Below are 20,221 nucleotides of genomic sequence, written 5' to 3'. Positions count from 1 at the left end.
GATGAAGAAAACAGATTTAGAAATTGTTTCTCATAGGGAGAGGAGAGCCACTTGAACCACCACCAATGTGCAGCATCCACCTGGGCAGCCATTACTGTACCAGTATGCTCACCACACGTTAGCTATTAGGTGGTGAAGGGGTGCGAGAGAGAGAGTTAGGGGAGGGCCAGAATGAGCAGGCCATGGTGGACACCGGGACACCCCCAACTCTTCATGAAGGACGCCCAGGGATCTGCTATGACCACAGAGAGTCAGGACCTCAGCTTTACGTCTCATCATCACAGTGCCCCTGTCACGGCACTTGGGGGCCACACAGAGACCCCAGGACATTTGAACAAGTGTGATGTGAACAGGCCATTCAGCTCAACAAGCTCACCAATCCTATTTTTCCCAGATAATGTCAAGCCAAGTCCTGAAGGCCTCATAATTGGAGGTAAATTACAATAAATAAAAATCAATGAGCACAAGAGAACGGCCATGCATCGTCCCAGGCACGGGCAGCTGGAGAGACTCCGAGACCTCGGCGGGCGTCATTTGCCTTGCTGATCAGCGGTAGACCACTTCTCAATAAACCAAAGCACATAAACACTCTGAAGGTGACACGGACACCCTGACGCTACTGAAGAACCGGCTGGATGAGCCATTCTGCCGTCTCAGCCATTAGTGAGCCAATCAAGCTTGACAGACTGGTCTCCTCTCAGTTTTAAAATCTCTCGTGCAAGACTCTACTTGATTGCAGATTCGAGGTTTAAGTTGTTGTTCTCGGCGAGTTTTATCAAAGGTAAGGAGGCTTTGTTATTTTTCACCCTGCGGTGCTGATACTGCAGCGTTATGCAGTGTGACTGAAGGTCACATGTGCTGTGCGTCCCTGTCCGTCGGGATGTCTGGACAACACAGGGGCCATCACCAGAACAGACCACCCGCATAAGGAAGGCAATAAACTCAAAGAGGAGCCCATTATAAATCACAGGAGCATATCCAGGCTCAAACCATCCCAGGACTGGCAGATCTCTGACCATCTGGTGCGGTGGCTTCCCCGTCACCTCCCGTACTCGGGGTCTTCTCTGTCCCCCCCTTGTGCCTCCCCTCCATGTTCACTCTTGTAATAACTAGAAGGGCATTTCAAGCTCCAGCCGGGGTCCACGATCCCCTGTGGAGCCTCTTGTGGGGTCGTCCTGGCAGCCTCCATTACTGATCCCAAAGGTGTCCGTGTCTTCCTGAGCTCCAGCCGTGCTGCTTTATTAGGAATGCAGTAAGACATTGGGTTTCCTTCAAACAAGTCTGACTTTGTTGTAAATCATCGGGATCGGCTCCTGTGTTTGTATGAGAATTGACAAGCGACGTGGCTCTAAGGAAGAAAGGAAAGCGAGCGTTGTGGACTGCAAAAACTAGAAGAGCAGCACTTCTGTGCGACGACTGCGTTTGTTGTGCCAGAAGAGAACGGACAAAGGCAGGCCGGGGTTGTGGCCGAGCTCACCGTACCTGTAAAAGCATTTGGACAGTCATCAGCGCCACCGCACGGCGCCCACGTTAGCTGTCCACACCAAATACGCTGCACACACAACAGTGTGACGAAGAGTCACGTACATCCATCATCCCTGCAATTCCTCGTCATGCAATCCGACATCCTCAAGATAACGCGATCCAGCAACTGTAGTCGTCAAGTGTGACACGCCCTCCGACTCCAAGCCTTACGTGGGCACAAAGTCTTCAGCGATGGGCACGGCTGCACAAGCAAAGCATAGCCAGCAATTAATGAGAGCGTCTTGCGACGGCGATATACGGCAGGTGCACAGGACACTGCCTCCCCACGGAGCACTAGGGGGCAGCCCCACGGATACCTGCAGGGCATGCTGGGAGTTGGAGTTCGCTGCTGCCCTGTTGGGGCCACCAGGGGGAGCTGCAGAACCCTACTTTGGGTTTCTACCACATCCGGGAGTGATTCCAGATAACGCCGATCAGCCCGCTGAAGTGCAGCATAAAGGGAGCCGCAGTCAGGAGGAAGAGGGATGAAGGCTGCCAGTGGAGGAGCAGAGGCAGAAAGAAGAGGAAGAAGAAAGAGAAGAGACAAAGGAAAAGAAAAGGAAGTGTTGTGCGCTGTTGGAATGAAAGAAAAGCTTCTCCCCTTGAAAATGAAGCGTGAGTGTTGGAGGGTCTGTGTCGGGCTTGGGTGGCTGGTGCGCCCCCTGCTGGCCAAAGACACCAAATGGCGGCGTGATTGAGATAAATAAAAATGAAGACCATCAATAACAAACAATACAAACTTCACTTGTCCAATTTCCAACGTGTCGTGGGCCACTGGAATCCACACAGAGACTACCGGGCAGACGCCGATTGTGATGAGCACCCACCATTAAGCTCAACAGGCTCACCAGTCCTATTCTCCTAATCCCCCCCCCCAAATAAATATATAAAAATCAATGAGCACAAGTGAACGGCCATACAAAGATGCACAGACAGACAGACAAACTGAAGAAGAGCATTCCCAGACCCCGACCATCAGAAGAGTTGTACTCAATGCAGGAAGCACCCATGAAGAAACGGACCCACGCAGCTCTGAGGGGCTCACTTACCTCTCGTAGTTCAAGTCTTTGGGCGACGGCTTCCAGGCACTCCTGACCGGTGCTCTCCACAGACAGCGTGCACTCGATGGCATTCGTGTCCAGCAGACGGATCCGCGTCACAAAGCAGTTCTTGTTCAGGACGTTGTAGCGCCGAGTGCGCCGCAGCTTGATTCGAAACGGCATGGCTGAGGGGATTACAAGCCGGCAGGGGGGTCCATAGACGGGACGCGCTTCTTTGGGGAGTCTTCCTTAGTACCACACGTCACTTTCATCACCCGAAGAACTCGAAAGCAGGAAAGGCCTGTCACATATCCAACAGCATCAACGGGGTTATGTCCTGGGATGGGAGAAAGAGAGCAGACATTGAGCAGCAGCATTTGTTCTACAATACAACCAAAGCAAATGGCCCGTGGCACCCGTAGGGTACCAAAGAAAAATAACAAAAGAAAAATGTTACTACTTTAAATATCTCTGTAAACCGCAGCGCTCACTACTGGTACATCGCCCACTCCGTGCCATAAGGCGACACATCACTTTATTACTTTTGTCTCATTTCAATATTTGGGCAGACCCGCTGTTATGAGTGCGTACTGACAGAAAAATAAAGTCAATAAAAAAAGAAATAAAACATTCACAAAGACGGAGCAGCTGATTAGATGAGGTCATAAGAAAAGCCAAGGACTTTAGCGGTTGTCATAATGTCACCAGGAGCGCGTGACTTGTGACATCATCACCGCGACAGAAGTGAAGCACAGCACTTCTTCGCCATCCGAGACGGTGGATCCCTCCTTCCAAGTTTACGTGCGTTTCTCCATCGTAGACTCTTGAGCTCGCCCTTTTGACTTTGATTTACGGGTTGCTTTCTGGTTTTGACGTTTGTGCGGATTTTTCCACCGTGCCCACCTCTTGATCCGTTTTTGCCGGTTTTTTGTAACAGGTGTGAAAGATAGAGGCACCGTCGTCCCCTTGAACCCTCAGATCAGACATCAGACACCAGATAAAAATCCAATTATTATTTATTTTATAATAATACTGTGCACCAAGCACCCTTCTCTCCACAATACTCATAAATAATCAATCACTAATCAATACAATCCTCCACTCCCAGACGCGTTGCCACCCTTCCACCCAGCTCAGCTCGACGTCTTGGATTTCCCATAGTCCTTTTATAGTCCTTGACCTGGAAGTGTTTCGCCCTCTCTGTCCACATGACTAGGAACACTTCCAGGTCATATAAAAACTCCACTTCTTCACCCCGGAAGCACGTCGTTCCTTCCTGTCATGTGTTTATGACGCACTTCCGGGTTAAAGGGCACGTAGCACCCTGTGAGCCTCCCTGCAGCGACTCCTGGCGGCCCCGACGTTATCCAGCAGGGCTGTGAATTAAAACTCCATAGTCCATGATGCCCTGCTGGAACTCGGGGCATCCCTATGTTGCAGGTAGGGCTCCATCCGGTGGCTTGGAGGCGTTGGCCGGAATATATGGCCAGCAATCCCTCACACAGGGAAGTATGGGTTTTAAAAAAGGCGAGTGGGTTTGCCTGTGCTGCTAGGGGGTTTGAGCCGACGTTTTGAGAGTTGCTTCAGATTTTTGTTTTTTGACAGAACAAACGGAAGCACAAGACTGCTTCAGAGGATAATAAGCGTGACAAACGAGAGGACCTCCCCATTCCACATCACCCACACACAGCATGGACTCGCCGAGAGCACGGCATTCTGGGTAATACTCTGAAAGACGCCAGCTCACTTACTAACCGCGGTTCGCACAGGACACCGTACACACCGACTGATAATCCCGTCTGCACAGGTTGCGGTCGCTCAGGTTTTATCGTTAAATGGGTTTGCAAATTTTCCACTGATTTTAAACGTGCTGGTAACGATTTCTTTTTTATTCTTTCCAAAATCTACCTGCCCAAACATTTTCATCTTGTCTTCTGGACCACCTGGCACTACTTCTGCCCACCGACCTAATCTGCCTCGCTACTGTTGTCTCGTTCCCATTTAATGGCCAGCACCGCCGTTACGACTTTGTACCAACTAGTAAAACGTTTCTTGGTGATGGAGCCGGTGAATGGACGAGGCCAAAAACGACGAGAATCTCAAGAGTGGGAGTCAAAAGGAGACTCGTCAAGATCCCCCAGAGGCCCCCACACACACACACACACACACACATTCATGGAGACATCATCGTCACAGCCACATGCCAGATGGAAAATAACGTTAAAAATTCAACAAGTTTTTAAAGGAAGTTTTCCAGCACAAAATGAATTATAAACTTGACCTTCTTTGGTCAAAAAGCCCCCAAAAGATGCATTGATTGGTTTTATGACTTAAAGCTCATAAAGTGTAACATGAAGATGCCAATAAATACAAAGACGTCTGTGGTGGGCTTTTCTGATATTAACGTCGTGTTTTTCTGGTCATCTTCTTTCCTGTTGCAGGTTTTAAAGAATCCTGGGACCGTTGGTGAGAAGAGTTCTGTCCCCTAAAAATTAAATTACTTAAACAAAATAAGAGCCCCCGTGAAAACAAAGCAAAAAAAGGTTTATGGCTGCCCTAGCGTCAATGGGGAAAGGCGCTATATAACATGACAGATGTTGGCGTGTTCACATGCCCAGGATTAACCTTCACCCCATCAACTTTTACAAAACTCACTTCCCCCTTTATGGGGGGCACAGCCAGGTGCACGGGATGCAAGGCAAGACCCCACCAAGGATGGGATGCCAGTTGCAAGAGCACACCTAACAACCCACCCAACAGCAGCCATTCTGTATTTAATTGTGATGATTCCACGCCTTGAGCGGAGGGCGCAGCACGAGGGCGTACGGCACGGCTGGGTGTCGCTCTTCATCGTGCGCCCAGAAAATGTTCAACAAAATCCAACGTAAGACTACGGGGCTGCCCGCACGGAGACGAGAGAATTCCTGGAAAATCTTTGGGTGGCTGCCAGCTCTGAAGTAACCAGGGGCTGACATTCGTGACTTTCAAGTCTCCCGCCGAAGGCCAACGGTTTGTGCTTCACTTGGGGCTGGTCCTGAAGACGAGCTGCCTGCACACGTCCCGACGAGAAGCTAAAAATGAAACTTCAAAGGCGCTCTGGAGCAGCGCGAGGCCATCGTCACCACACCGGACTGGACTCCCGACGCCAAAGTAAAGAGGCTAAAGACGCAGGTGACAGGAGAGCCACCGCCCAGAAAAGTCGTCACCTCCCCAATCAGATGATGAGTCCTTACAGGGCCAGGGGTCCCCGAGGCTTGTGGGAGTGGGCCGGATCACCGATATGTCCTCCTACCTACTGCACTGGAGAATGAGACCTGCTGGACCTTCGTCTCGCCAAGGCGCTATAAGCGACAGCAAATGAGCCAGGCTGACAAACTCCAAGAACACCCCAGACATCCATCCATTATCTGAACCCACCTAATAAGGGAGTCGAGCCCACCTCAGAGCCAGTTAAAGTCATCCAGACATCTGTGACATGTTGGGGGACAGTCACACAAGAACACCAGGAGAGCATGATGAAGCCACACGGACACTGAGCTGGAGTGGGTGACCCCCAAATGTGCCGACATCTCTTCCTCTGGTCGATACCCCCAGTTGTTCTCTGTCCTGTCCTGTGCCACAGCGGGTTAGGACCAAAGCCCACCTCGTCATCAGCTGGAATGGTTGTGCTGCTGCAAACCACAGCCATTGAACCACTCCAGGTCAGTCGGGTGTGAAGAAGGACTGGCACCCGGTCCCATGCCCAGTGTGCTGTGAGGGGGGCTCTGGGACCCCATAACTCTGAATTGGAGATGCAGTAGGTCTGAGAATGTATGCAAGTGACGTGAGCACTTAGATAGGAAAGGCGCTATATATGACAGATGGACGAGATCTGTGACGCATTGTATGGCGGACTGATGGATTGTCACCACACTTCTAACACACCGAGATAGGAAAGGCACAAAAGAAAATGAATACCTAGACGTGACAATGCTACATAAACTAAACAGACAAAGGAATGGTGCTATGTAAGGCACTAGAGAGGCAGATATGCAAGGCGCTATATAACTACAAAGACCTATAAGGCACAATATAAAAGACAGAAAGGAAAGGCAAGGCACTATATAGTATGTAGCTAGACAGGAAACCACAATGTGAGAGAAAGCCATCAGATAAAAGAGACACAAATATGAAGGGCGCTATACAATAAAACGACAGGCGCTGAATATGACTGACAGAAAAGACGCAATGTGGCTAAACAGGAAACTTTAACGCAGTCGACAGGAAAAGCGCAACATGAAATAGTCAGAAGTGAAAGGTGGCGTACAAAATAAATAGCTCGATAGAAATGGAATGGACAAGTAGGATGGGGACCACCACATAATCAAGACGTACCGTACATGTGAAAGGCACCGCATAAAATACAGCAAGATAGGAAACCACTATAAGACAGACAGCTAGATAGGAAAGGAATTCTACAAAACAGGAAGACATAAAAGGAGCTAAATATAATAAACCACTAGATTGCTAAGGCACTTTATAATAAAAAGACAGGCATGGGTGGCTCTGTATGACAGACGGCTACAAAAGGCACTTTATAACACAGCTGACCACGTAATAGACAGGAAGAGCACCAAATCAAATAGACCCGCATATGAAAGGCGCTACTTAAAAGAGGCGGCTTGGCAGACAGGAAAGGACCCCCCTGTAAGTAACGGAGGACCAGGACAGGCAGCATATGATGGAGAGGGCGATGTGAAAGGCGCTATATCACACTTGTATATGAAAGGACAGACAGACACTTGACAATAGACAGATATCACCTTATAAAGTAGCTCATTCTGGCCCACAGACAGTATATAGCGCCTTACAGAGACAGAGGTGACATCTGGACCACCCGCAGTCCCATAGCATTAACATCAGGACAGTGCCCCCCCCAGATTAGGTCACCTGACCGCTCGGCCCACAAGCCTGTGACTGGCCGCACATCTCAAGTCCCAAAGCCCTGAAATAAGAACAAGAGACACAACTCGGGCCGCATTCCTCTCCAACGGCAGTTTGATTTACGCGTCTTTAACGTCGTCACGCCGCGCTGCACTCCAGTCATGCAGACCAGCTGCCAGAATGACCCCGATGAGAGCAAAAGTGTGCAAAACACCGAAGCCCTGGACAGGCAGACCACGAGTTCAGAGTGATGGGGTGCCACGGCCTACCCTGGCAGTATTGGGCACAAGGCCTGAACCTGCCCAGGATGGAGTGCCCACTTCACCCTCACTGCCGTGTCTCGATTATGCCTGGTGTGGCTTGTTTAGATGCCACTAAATTACACAAAGGCACGTCTCTGACTTGTTGATCAGGAACGCATCTCTGCGGTGAAATTAAGGACGACACCAGAACGAGTGCACGAGGCCCAGGTGACACTCGGCCCGAGTTTGTTTTCTCCACTGCCAGTTTTGAATTTCGCCGGCGACGCGCACATTTCTGGGGCCTGTCGGTGCTTGCCGTGAATGCCGTGTACCTGCGCTCGCCTCCCAGATTCCTTTCATGACAAAGCAAACAAAACACACCTGAGAGAAGAATGCGACTGGAACGAGGGCGTGAGGGGAACAGAAATCCATGGGTACAGCCAACGACGGTGTCAGCGTGCTGCTTGTGCAGCGTTACAACTTGTGGGGGTGTTGGGCAGGGGGGGCTCGCCATCTTAGTGTTTGACTTTCACTGCCTACTTCGGCAAAAGCAGAAAACGGTAAACAGCCGACCGCAGAATGCACGACCGGCCAGTCAGACGCGCACAACCGTGTTACACAGGTGAACGTTACTCCGCCGTCCGCTCACGTCCCACACCCGCTTGTTCTCACTTCTTGTTGTAGGCGAGTGGAGCCTGAGCTGGCAGCGGCAGGGCGGCCATCCATCCACGATACCAGGTGAGCCTGGCATACCAGCTCTTGAGGGGTTTTTCAAACCAGCACAAAACCTCAAGAGAGGTCCGGGATCCATTCTGACTTCATCTAAGTGGCCTACCTGCTCCCGATGGCTTTGGACACGTCAACATAATAATTGGGGTGCCACCAGTTGGAGTTCATCAGATGTCAGAGGTCCTACAAACCTCTTCTGTGCTTCCATCTCCGTGGCTATAAAACACGGGGCAGATAGGTCAAGTTATGGAGAGACCACCCACTCCTTACACTGCCACACGCATTTATTTTCTAGTTTGTCGCTCGATTACGTTATTACCAATGTGAACCCCGTCTCTGTCTGAGCTCATATAGAATACAATATAAGGCTCAAGATGGCCGAATTGGATATACGGCAATGGGGAGGACCTCCATCTGTTGCAGCAATTCCCGGGAGGGTGCTAAGGATAACTGATGCAGCAGGAAGAGAAGAGGAAAAACAGGAGGGGACACACGCAAGCCACCCAAAGCTAGGAAAGGGATGGCCTCATGTGGAGTTTGGAGGTGGTCACCTCGTAGAGACCCAGGCATACTAGACAGTTAAGAGGACCGAGGCGGAGGGAGTGAGCAAGTAATATGTTTGAATTCTGGGAAGGCCCCTCTGAAGATTGTGGGATATTTTAGTTAATAAAGAGACAAACCTGAGAGGACATTGTGGGATACTTGGGGTTTGAGTGTAACGCACGTGTTGGAGAAGGGGGTGGGCGGCCTGGAATTGGACCCCGTTTGTTGAGTTGGTGTGATTTATGTATAGTCGACTTGTTACATTTCAATTTTCTGCACCATTTCCCTTGGTCAGTTTTCGTATAAATTAATTATATTATTTGATGTAATCTTTTGGCGCTGTAGGAAGGGGTCCGGAGGCAGTTTGAGGTGGACGTGCAATCTGGGAATTAAACATCACTACAAAGGTGGTGAACCGCAGCGGTTATGACCGCTACAACATCGTGACCTGCGCCTGCACTTATCAAGCCACTAAGAGTACGAAAAGAGCAGCGCAGATGTAGTCGCCCTGTTAGGAGGAGCAGTAGCAGCATTGTGGCGATACGCCGAACTTCACCCGGAATCAGGAGAGCTCAGGAGCCTCACTAGAAGATGGCGCTCAGGCAGAGATCATCATGCACACTTCAGTAAAGACGGAATGGTGTCCAGCGTCTCCAATATTAAACAAGATATCAATCCGACAGAGGTAGAATAAGATTTAGAGCAAACCTCATACGTCACGTGATCAGCCCATCTACATGGAGAAGCCACAATTGTCATTGGTTCATCAGAATCCTGGTGCGGACTTGCTCAGTGAGGTCACCTGTAATGGACGAGGAGTGGCAGTCTGCACCTTCTTCGTGCTGAACTCTCGTCCGGCCATTTTTGAGCTTCTTGATCCATTTGTACGAACTCCTTACTCGTGTGGAGAGCCTTCTATGGAGTTTTGGCCCCTGGTACACCTTCTTAGGGTCAGGGTCACACCTAGAAAATCACAAGTGGAACTGACTGATCGATGGTGAAACTTTAGCACCGAGTCTGAATGTGGGCAGGCAAAACTGTAAAGCCAACCTAAAAACAAAACGAGCACCAAAGTGCCAACAATTACCCACAAAATCACTGGCACCAGAGACATTCATTCGTTCATTTATTTGATTCATTTTTAAGTAACCCTCCACAGGGGTGAAAGTTCTCACTCAGCAGTAGATATCAACGCTGTATGGCTGTAACTGTGCTAAATGACAAGACCCCCAATTATAAAAAAGTCCCAAGGAGCCGTCAGGTGGCAGACAGACTGCCACACATGCCAGCTGAGTCCAGAGCCACCAACCTCTTTGAAATGAGAAGGCTGACAAGGTGCCAAGTCAAGCCAGCCACTGAATGGTGCGAGACAGCAGTGCCCACCCCAGTGCCAGCCCTCTGCCCGTTATGGGCACCTCAGATAATGCCATTCAAGATGAGGGAGGCTACAAGAGAAGCACAAGTGCGCTTATCCTCGCTGGTTTCATTCAAAATTTCCAAACGACGTGTGCCCGATGACTCACAACTGAGTTTCCACTCCAGAAACAAAAACATTAAGCAGCGAAGCTAAAGATGGCCAAGAGAAGAGGAGGAGAAACTGGCAGTCGGTGGGCACACTGAAGCATGGCGCGGAACTACCAGCTAAGCCCCTCAGCACTATGGCTACACAGGTCACGTAATGATGGGCAGGTGAAATTAAACAGGCGGATGACAACGGAGGGCTACAAAGAGGAGGAAGAAGAGGAGGAAGAGGCACACTGACGAGGCTTGGGCGGAAGTTGCTGCATGGGGAGAGGTCTTGACTTTCTGGTGTTCTCATTCCCTCAACTTCATAGCTCTTGATTATGACCGCTGACCGCTTGTGTCGTGTATAGGGGTGACGTAGCACATTGATGGTGGTCTTTTATTACTTTTTTGGGCATTTTCAGATAGTTTTTAGCCGTTTTTCAAGCATTCTCCTCAGCGTGTTTTGCAAGTACAGTAAGGTTTATTATCATTTCCACTTTTTCCCAACATTTTGAAGAAAGATCATAAAATGAATAAAAATGAAACAGTACATTTACATTTACATCATTTAGCAGACGCTCTTATCCAGAGCGACTTACAACAGTGCTTAGTAGTCTACGACTGTTCTTCAGTCTTTAAGGCTCAACAGCAAAAACAAAGAAAAGAAAGAGAAAGTGAGGACATGTGAGGCAGAGACAGAACCTCAGCAAGTCCAGAACATGAGAAGCCAAGTCCAGCTTGGCAGCTTTGCATAAGCTATTTAAAGTGGTCCGTGATTGGCTGGCTCCTTTTAAAGAGTTATATGATTGGTCGGCGTTGGGAGTCATCTAAAGCGTTGATTTCCCTCTCTGACTAACTAGCTAGCTACTTTTTCCTTACTTAAGGAACCCATGAGAAACACCCTGTGCCAGCTTTGATGTCGGTACCACCCTCAGGCACAAAAGGGCAACTTCTACTGTTTGGCATTATTTTTAATGGCACGCATTGCTCCCAGCATTTTCAAACAAGCGCTTTGCGGGTAAAATACGACTGACGGAGTTTCCACCTTGTGGGTCATGAGGCATCGTCTCGCTGTTAGGTGACTGCTGTGTTTCCAGAAGGGCTACTGTGACTTTTACTCCTGGCCATCGCAGTGCTGTAGGGGAGTCGGTTGTGACGTTCTGAGTGACCATATTAGGGTCAGTGTGTCATACAGCAAAGGGAGTCGCAAGGACAATTCTGGGCTCTCCACAAAGAACTTTCCAAACAAAGGAAATTCCAGGATTACACTCAGGATGTGAAGAAAAAAATAAATAAAAATCGCCAGGTACTGCCGGTGCAACATCGTGCAAGAGTGTGAACTGGTCACCCAGTGACAGCCGGTGATGATGGGGTTAAGCACGTGCACCGTGGTAATCAACTCAGAACAAGAGAACAGGCGTCGAGGGGCTTGTGGCCCACTCACTTCCTGTACAAATGTCACCAAACTCTTCGTCGTTTTTTAATCGGCGTTTTCTAAGCTTTGCCATCAATTTCAGTGGAGCAAACATTTGGCTGAAAACGGCCAGAAAGTGCTGCACTCGGGGAATCCGCTGCTAAAACACGTAGGTGTGAATGGCGTCACTGAAAACGACGGCAACTGACTGAGGAGCGTCCTACTCGGGTGTGAAGGGGAACGAAGGAAGGAAAATGTGAAAATGACAGAGGAATCGGGACAGACAGGATCGTTGGGAGAAGTCCAAGAAGTTCTTGGAATATTTAAGCCCCCCCCCCAGTTTTCCCTACTAGGACTGCCGTGTGCTATTGTTTGATTCCTGCCGTGTTTCCCTTTGGTTGGTGCCCTTTGAGAATTCCAGTGAATCGAGTGGCTACAAACTGCCCAGCTTACCCACACTGGCATCTGGACAGACAGAGAGCTCATTCCAGAAATTGGCATCTGGCACAACCTCTGCAAGTCTCAGCACCCTTTGGCGTTCTGGCTGGGAGATTCCTGACGTTTAAGGATCAGTGAGTGGTCCCATCCCGGCACGTTTCAACTGCTGTGCCACTTTATGCCCCGAGTCATTTTGACTCATTTTGGTGCCCACTGGCACCTCTGAAAGGGTCCCATCTCTTCTGCAGGTAATCAGCAGTTGCGTTCGTCAAACCCAAATGAACAGGTGGAAGTGATTGAAGGTTTGCACTTACGTGCATTGAATTACAGCGTTGCATAACGTCTTGAGTGTAATTGTACGCTGCGTCATCAGCTGGCACCGGATCGCTCCAGTTCTAACCGCGATGCGCGGCAGTCGCTCACACTTCAGGTATGTCTGCTCGCCACTTCATGACTGTGGTTCACACCGACGCTCACAGATACAGTGCAGCTCCCAATTACACTGCCCAAGTTCCGCTTTCTCTGATTTGTTTGAAGTCGAAGGATAGTAGCACTTATTCTAAATTCATGACATACGATATTGGAGAAAAGTGCATGCACTGCCTCATAACTTTGTGCTGTCACGTTTATTTTATACACACACACACACACACACACACACACACAATATATATAATAACAGATAGCATGGAGGGATTGGCATTCCAACCAGGACTGAATAAGGATCAATGGAAGGAGAGGGGAAGACCACTTATTCCCCCTAAACACTTGGGTTACGGTACCTCTACAGATACCGGCAGGGCATGTGGGCAACTGTACTCCCATGGAACAGCCCCGTTGGGTGCCACCAGGGGGAGCGGAAGGGATTAATGATCCCTACTTTATGGGACTAACCTGGAAGTGTTTCCAACAGACAGACAGTCTCGTGACACAGGAGTTACTCCCGGGTCCTGCGTGAAGGAAGCAGCTCCGCTTCGGTCCGGGCGAGTCGGAGTTGGGTCAGGAGCTGGAGGAAGAAAAGGAAGAATTGGGCCTGGAAGACGATTGGCACTCCTTTCTCACCAGTCCAAAAAGCCCCGCCCCCTCCTGCAAGTGCACGATAAAATGAAGAGGACGAGTGGCAGGAGGCGTTCATTTTTGGACCCGCGATTGGCAGAGACGGAGCTCTCAGTCGGAAGAGCATTTTTTTTGCGTGAGCAGCAATGGCTGCTATTTTGCACCCTGCGGTGCCTTTTTATTTGGTGGTCTTTGCCACGGTGGCACCCCAAATGTTCTTGCTGCCTAGCAGAATGTATACATATATACAGATAAATATATATATATATATATATATATATATATATATATATATATATATATATATATATACACACACACACACACACGTGTGTGTATCATAAGTAAAGTAAAACCTTAACTGCATGCTCTGAAATCATTCTGTCAGAATGTTTGCATATTCTGTTACATCAAATCTAAAGCCATCAAACTGGCGATTGCTGCTAATTCATCAGGCCGAGGTTACGAGTTGGCAGCCGTAACAAACGTCAGATTCTGGTGTCAAAGACAGGGAAACAATTCATCTGCTAGAAAGATGCGCCGTTGGGTGCCCCCCCCCCTCCCCCAGTCTGAACGATGCCCGAGCGGGCGTACGGTTACCGCACCCTGAAGCGATGGGGATGCGCCCGACGGTAACACATGCGTTCCAGTTTGGTGACGTTGTGAACAGTCGAGATCAAACGTAAGCATTTTATTCATTTAATTGTTTTTGTGCGTTCCCTTTTCAGGTCTCGCCAGTGCTTGTCGGTGCATGATGAGCTGGCAGCCGCCTCACTCACCTTTTCCCAAAGCCCCGGCACATAAGCTTTCGTGCACATAATCCAAAACAAATGCGACTAATTTACAAGGCGATTACCGAGACTCCGGCTGGGACCTGACAGAAGAAATGCGTGTTTGTGAGAACTCAAGGAACGGCGTGTGACTCGCCAGTCGTCTCTCGACTGGACGACTTTGGTCAACCGACGACTAGCAGCCTACCGGAGACTAAGATGGCAGAACTGATGTTTGTGCTGCGCAGAAGGCAAGACAACTAAAATCTGAAGTCCGTGACGTTACTAAACGTGTGCCTTACTAAAAGGTCCAATTGCTGGTAGTCTCCCAATCCCAGATCCCTCGTTCAAATCCCAGCCCAGTCTTTCCACATTTTCTCTGACTGCTACACGTGAGCATATTGGCTTAACTGGCAAATCAAATCTGAACCCGCGTCACAAACCAATGGTCCTCTCCACAGGAGGACGAGCAAACGGCGGTCGGTGACCTGCGGGTACATGGGGTCCGCTGGACGCTCTCTGGGGTCTCCCACAGCTGCTACTCAAATATCACAAGTCGGACGGATGTTTGAGTTTTTGGTAGCCTCTAGGCGGTGCACGTGGGGCACACTGTATGATCGTACTATTAAAGACCCTTCTGCTCTGTCAAAGTGTAGGAAGCACGTCAAGTTCCTAATTTAAACGAGCACCATTGGCGGTGTGAGAGGTCGCCTGAACAGCATTAGACAAACACCAGCACCTTAGAAAACACACGTTTTAATGAACTCAAAAGTCCCACACAGCACCAAACACCTCTACACACGGGCTTCTCCAATGTCTTCTTCCTGTCGCTGGATCTTCATCCACCTCCCGACTCTCGCTCCTTGACTGTAGGAAGGCGGCCCCCTTTATAGTCACCTGGACGTTCCTGAAGTGCTGCATGAGCGCCTGGAAGCACTCCGGGTGTTGCTGGAAGGTCCTTCCCTCCACCTTCCCAGGTGTGCCAGAAGTGTCGATCTCCCGGGCTTTATGAGGCTTGGGGGACCCCCTGCATGGGCCCCCACGGGTTTCAACCTCCCTGCGGTCCCCTTGCTATCCAGGCCAGTTGCCCCCTCATGGCCCGGGGGACGTATAGATCTCCTTCCAGGCGTCCCAGCTGGGTCTGCCTCCCGGCCCCCTGCCACAGTGGCGTTAGTGTGGCTACTTCACAGTTCCTGGTTCAATGCCCGGCCCACCTGGTGTACGTTAATTGCACGTCTCCCGCCCCCCATGATTCTCAGGGATCTTTGCAGGTAATTCAGGTTTCCTCCCACATCTGAAAAACTGTCGTGGACTTCTAAAGCATGATAAGAACTCACCAATGCCCAATAGAGGCAGTAGAGCAAGTAATGGAAGGGCAAACACAGGATCTTCATTAATGGGACTAGGGGGCTCTGCCCTCTGCTTGCTTCGCTCGCCAACCCCCGGGCAGGCCACTGTGGTTCTGCCACTCATGTTTGGGGAAGCGGATAACCAATTTAAACAGATTGTCATTTTCATGGGAATTGTTACTTCTGCATAATAGACCTAACCATTTAACATTACAGCGAGTAATTAACCGTATTTAAAAATAGCAAAACGTAACGTTTCATGTTGCATTAGACGTATTCGTTGAATTATATGTTTTCGTTCTGTTTGGCTTTGAAATTAACATGCAAATACTTTTTAAACCTACACTTTTACTGTAAAACTTCAGTAAAAACAATATTTGGAATTGACTTTTCGCCAAAATCGCATTGAATTTTGATTCGGTGTTTGGACTTTCAATGTGACAACGCAACGTAACTGCCCGTGTGTGAATTTCATTTCTCTCTCTCTATTAAATAAAATGACTTTTTCAAAAGTTTGGCTCTGAGATTTGTTAATTTGCAAAAGCTGTTCTAACAGGACACTGTAAACGTATCATATCAAGATCTCCTTTGTTGTCGAATGTTATCCCCTGAAGATTTACTGCATTACCATTCTTGGATACGTCCTTCTTTCAACAGTAACTCGTGTGGTGGAAGACCGGACGGTGTTAACGGTTGTAGTTATTCTTCATCATATTGTAAGTTGATGTTTTCATCTTCCCGTGAGTGAATATCGTTTCTCTCTCTCTCTAATAAATCAACTTTTTCGAATGTCTGTCCCTGTGATTTGTTAATTGTCGTACCAAAAGCTCTTCTAACGGGAAACTGTAAACGTTTTAATATGAAGGGCATATCGAGATCTCCTTTGTTGTCTCATGTTAGACGGACTTCATTACCTTTCTTGTCGCCTGTTAAAATTTGACATGTAAGAATTGACTAATTTTCAATATAACTAATCTTGTCCTATTGCACAGCCCATCACTCAGACATAAATCACGTAATAACATTACGATACCTCCTTCCGTCTACAGTAATTTGGCTGGTGGAGACCCGACAGTGTTAACGGTTGTAGATATTCTTCATGATATTGTAAGTTGATGTTTTTATCTTCCACACCATCACCACCAACGGTTTCAGCAGAGTCTATTGATACGCATTTAGCCAATTTGCCGTGTAACCGATCGGCAATTTTCACGTTAACTCATTTAACGTCTTCATTTCTCGGTGTTAGGATTGCCCGTGTACTCATTTCTTCTGTTGATAACCCTTCAGGATGAAATTCTTCAATACGATTTGGACATAATAGGTCTTCTTTAATTGGGAATGTAAAGTGAGGAAAACGTTAACATTTATAAGAGCTGAGAGAGCAGGAATGGAGTCTGACAAAAGCATTCACACCAATGAGAGGTGAGAGGACCACGAACTGGAAATGGTGGAGAGGAGGGCGGGACTTGAAAAAATCTCTTGCCAATAGTCTCGTCTCAAGATATTCTTTTATAATAGAGATTTATTTTCACAAAAAATGCTCTGCTAAAAAAAAAAAAAAAAACAACAACAGCTCCATGGAACAAAATGAGGCTTGGCATCCAAACAATGTCACCATGAACAAACCCAAACGAAGAGTTGAAACAGCAGAGCAGAGCAGATGGCCAAAGTCCAAAACAAAACATCACAAGCAAAGCAGCAGAGGCGAGAGCTCACCAACGCCACGAGCGCATTCAGTGAACTGCAAAGAACGGTGGGCTTCCCTCAGCCTTTAGGGAGCTGTTGGCGGCCCCTTGATGGTGATGATGGCAGGTGGCTGCCCTAACCCTAGGGGTCCACCCATAACACACACACCACATCATCTTCTTCTTCTTCTTCTTTCGGCTTCTCCTGTTACGGGTTGCCACAATGGCTCATCTTTTTCCATAAGCGATTGCACAAAGACATATAGAAAGTAAACAATACGCAAAACTGATAACAAACACGGAATAATGCAAAAAAAGAACACTATTAGCATAAACAAAGGAATCAAGAAAGCAATTGGACCCCAGGCAGGAATTTAACAAATGGAGGATGAGAGGTTTGTGTGTTCTAAGATGGACTTTCTGGCTCTCCTCCTCAATCACGTTACACCAGTCAGCAGGTCTCAAATGTGCGAGAGCGGGTTCCACGCTGGACAGACGTCCCATCCTGGGCTGCTTCCTACCTCGAGTAGACTTCAGCAGCCTTGGGGCCTGAAAAGGAATTTAACAAATTGGGAAAAGAAAGGATGAACGGATCGGAGGAGAATCTCCAGCCCGTCGCGGTTCCCATAAAAGTGGCCACGCTAGACCAGCATATTCCTCCGTTTTCTCAGTAAAACCAAACGCTAACAAGTTCAGGATATGGCCGTTCTATAAATATGGCAGACATTTGAAACACTTGCACAATGCTTCTGGCGGGTTTTATTTAAAGGCCGCTTAAGTACAGCGTGCAGCTTCACATGTGTAATTTTGTGGCATACAAAACGCAAAGGCCAAGAGAGCAGAGCATCATTTTCCACTTCGTCTTCTTCTGTGACCAGGTTTAGAACAAAGTGCTTCCAGATTTGTCCTACTGCACACAAGCACTTCAATCTGGAAGGCCACTCTGGTCATTTTAAAGGGTCTTCTCTGTATGCAGATGGCCAGTGAAGTAACTCAGAGCGAGGAACTGTATGGAGGAGCACATCACTTTACTCTCAAGTACCAAATTGGATGGACTGGCATCCCAACCCGGATAGATGATGGCTCCTTACTGGGGAGGGAGGCCATATTGGAAGGACAGAGATCGATAGACTTCCCAAATGGGATGGAGAGGGATAAGTGCTGAGAACTTGCACATGGTGGCAACATCCCATACAAATACCTGCAGGACACCTTGGGAATTGTACACCAGGGGGAGCCTTACCCCTTCTTTACCCCTTCTGGTCTAACTCTTGGTCTCTTGTCCTCTGGGCTTTGAACTTTACTTTCATTTTTGACTTTTTGTCCTGGGGTCCTTCCTAACACCACCGGTTTGCCGTCTATAGACAACAGAACAACGTTGGACCAAATCTGGAGTCCGGTGTGCAGATCTGGTCATCACTTTACAAGACAGACAGAGTGGTGCTTGAAGCAGTGCAGAGGAGAGCAGCCAGGAGCATCCCAGGCCTTGAGGACGTGTCCTACTGGGACAGGCTCAGAGAATTGAAACCTGTTCAGTCTCCAGCAGAGGGGACCGTCTGGGGGGATCTCGTCAAAATCCTCACAGAAATCTAGAAGGTAGAGGCAGCTAAATTCTTTCAACCTAATGGTGACATTGGTGGAAATTACAGGAGCACTCCAGCCACAAACGTATGTGCTTTAAAGTGACGGCCGAGAAGAAAAAAAATAATTTCACGTTTTCATGCAGAAAGGAGATGAAGTTTATGATTCAACAAATCGTGTTAAGGGGGCCAATGCAGTACAACAGCAAACAAGTAAAATAACGTCCATGAAACGTTTATGAAAAAAATCTCACTCTACACGTGCAAAGTCTCCCGTGTCGCTTACTCACGATGTCCAAAACGTGTAGTTTCACTAAAACATTTTCAAATAAATCGCCTGTGGAATGACGAACGAGCGTTTGACCTGCAGACCCCCCTGCCGCCCTCTTCATTCATCAGAACTCCTTCTCATTCCTTGGCGGTCCTGAAGCTTCGCACGTGGAGTTTTGTTGCGACTCAATCTCGTCCTTTCCAGGGTCTTGGAGATCCATTCCTTGCTGAATGCCTGGAGGATCGGCAGTGACCCCCCACTTTGGAGAATCGCGGAGCGGATTAATGCAAAGTCAATTACGTAATTAACCCACCGTACCCCACTATGCAAACCGTCCATGACCCGATGCCATTAAATATAAAGGTAACTCGCGGCCCATCCCTGAGCTAAAGAAACAAGCCTAAGGGTCTCCTCTCGTTTGACAACATTGTGGGTTTCTTTTTTGGTATTTAGAGCACTGTATTAAACCCCAAGGGGGGCTTTCACATGACCCTTGGGGGTCACAGCACATTGTACAGCACCCCCAGTGCATTTGTCAGGTTAGGGGTCTTCTGGCAGTAACAGGATTTGAACCAGAAGCCTTGGAGATGCCAGCGCAGATCCTGAGCCACAGAGCCACCTCTCCGTATTAATACATCATACCTATTGGAATGTGAGTGACATCCATGAAAATAAGTGGCATAGTGAAGACACAAACTAAATATAAGAAAAAAAGATGGGATAATAGTAAGAAAACAATTCTAAAGTACCAAGTCGTTCCATCAACCCTGGGTTTGCCAAGAGCAGCGGGCGAGTCGCCTCACCGGTCAGACAAGGCCATGAAGATGAGCTGAGGGAGTCCCAGTAAGACAGTCAGCAGCTGCCATGTCGTCACCCCGTCTCTCTTTAATCATCCCCTTGGTGTCCTGAGGCCACCTCATGATTGCTTCTTGTTTTGTGCTGTGTTCAATGTTGCCGGGGCCACCAATTGTCCAAAGTGGGTACAGCAAGCGGAAGGATGGGACTAACGGCCAGCATCTTGTCAAACAATTAAAAACTGCAATAAAATGACACAAAGAGGGCAGACAATTCTGCTTTATGGACAAGCCTGAGATACAAAAGGACAGATGGATTAGAACTTGTTAAGAATGGTCTCCTCGGGGCACTCC

At 48.4% G+C, this 20,221-nt stretch overlaps 1 protein-coding gene across 1 annotated transcript in view; it reads right to left on the bottom strand.

Annotated features, from left to right (window-relative positions):
- Positions 1-20,221, bottom strand: part of LOC114665877 (tyrosine-protein phosphatase non-receptor type 14-like) — an 88,328-nt gene that overhangs the window by 46,110 nt on the left and 21,997 nt on the right. The window contains exon 2 of the mRNA XM_028820526.2: positions 2,574-2,901. Within this exon, the coding sequence (XP_028676359.2) occupies positions 2,574-2,747 (174 nt within the window). The 5' untranslated portion in view covers positions 2,748-2,901. The remainder of the gene's footprint in view (positions 1-2,573; positions 2,902-20,221) is intronic.

The sequence above is a fragment of the Erpetoichthys calabaricus genome, chromosome 15, assembly GCF_900747795.2.
Source record: "Erpetoichthys calabaricus chromosome 15, fErpCal1.3, whole genome shotgun sequence".
In the NCBI taxonomy this organism is placed as follows: Eukaryota; Metazoa; Chordata; class Cladistia; order Polypteriformes; family Polypteridae; genus Erpetoichthys; species Erpetoichthys calabaricus.
The sequence above is the reverse complement of the archived record's forward strand: the minus strand, read 5'-3'. Positions and strand labels throughout refer to the sequence as shown.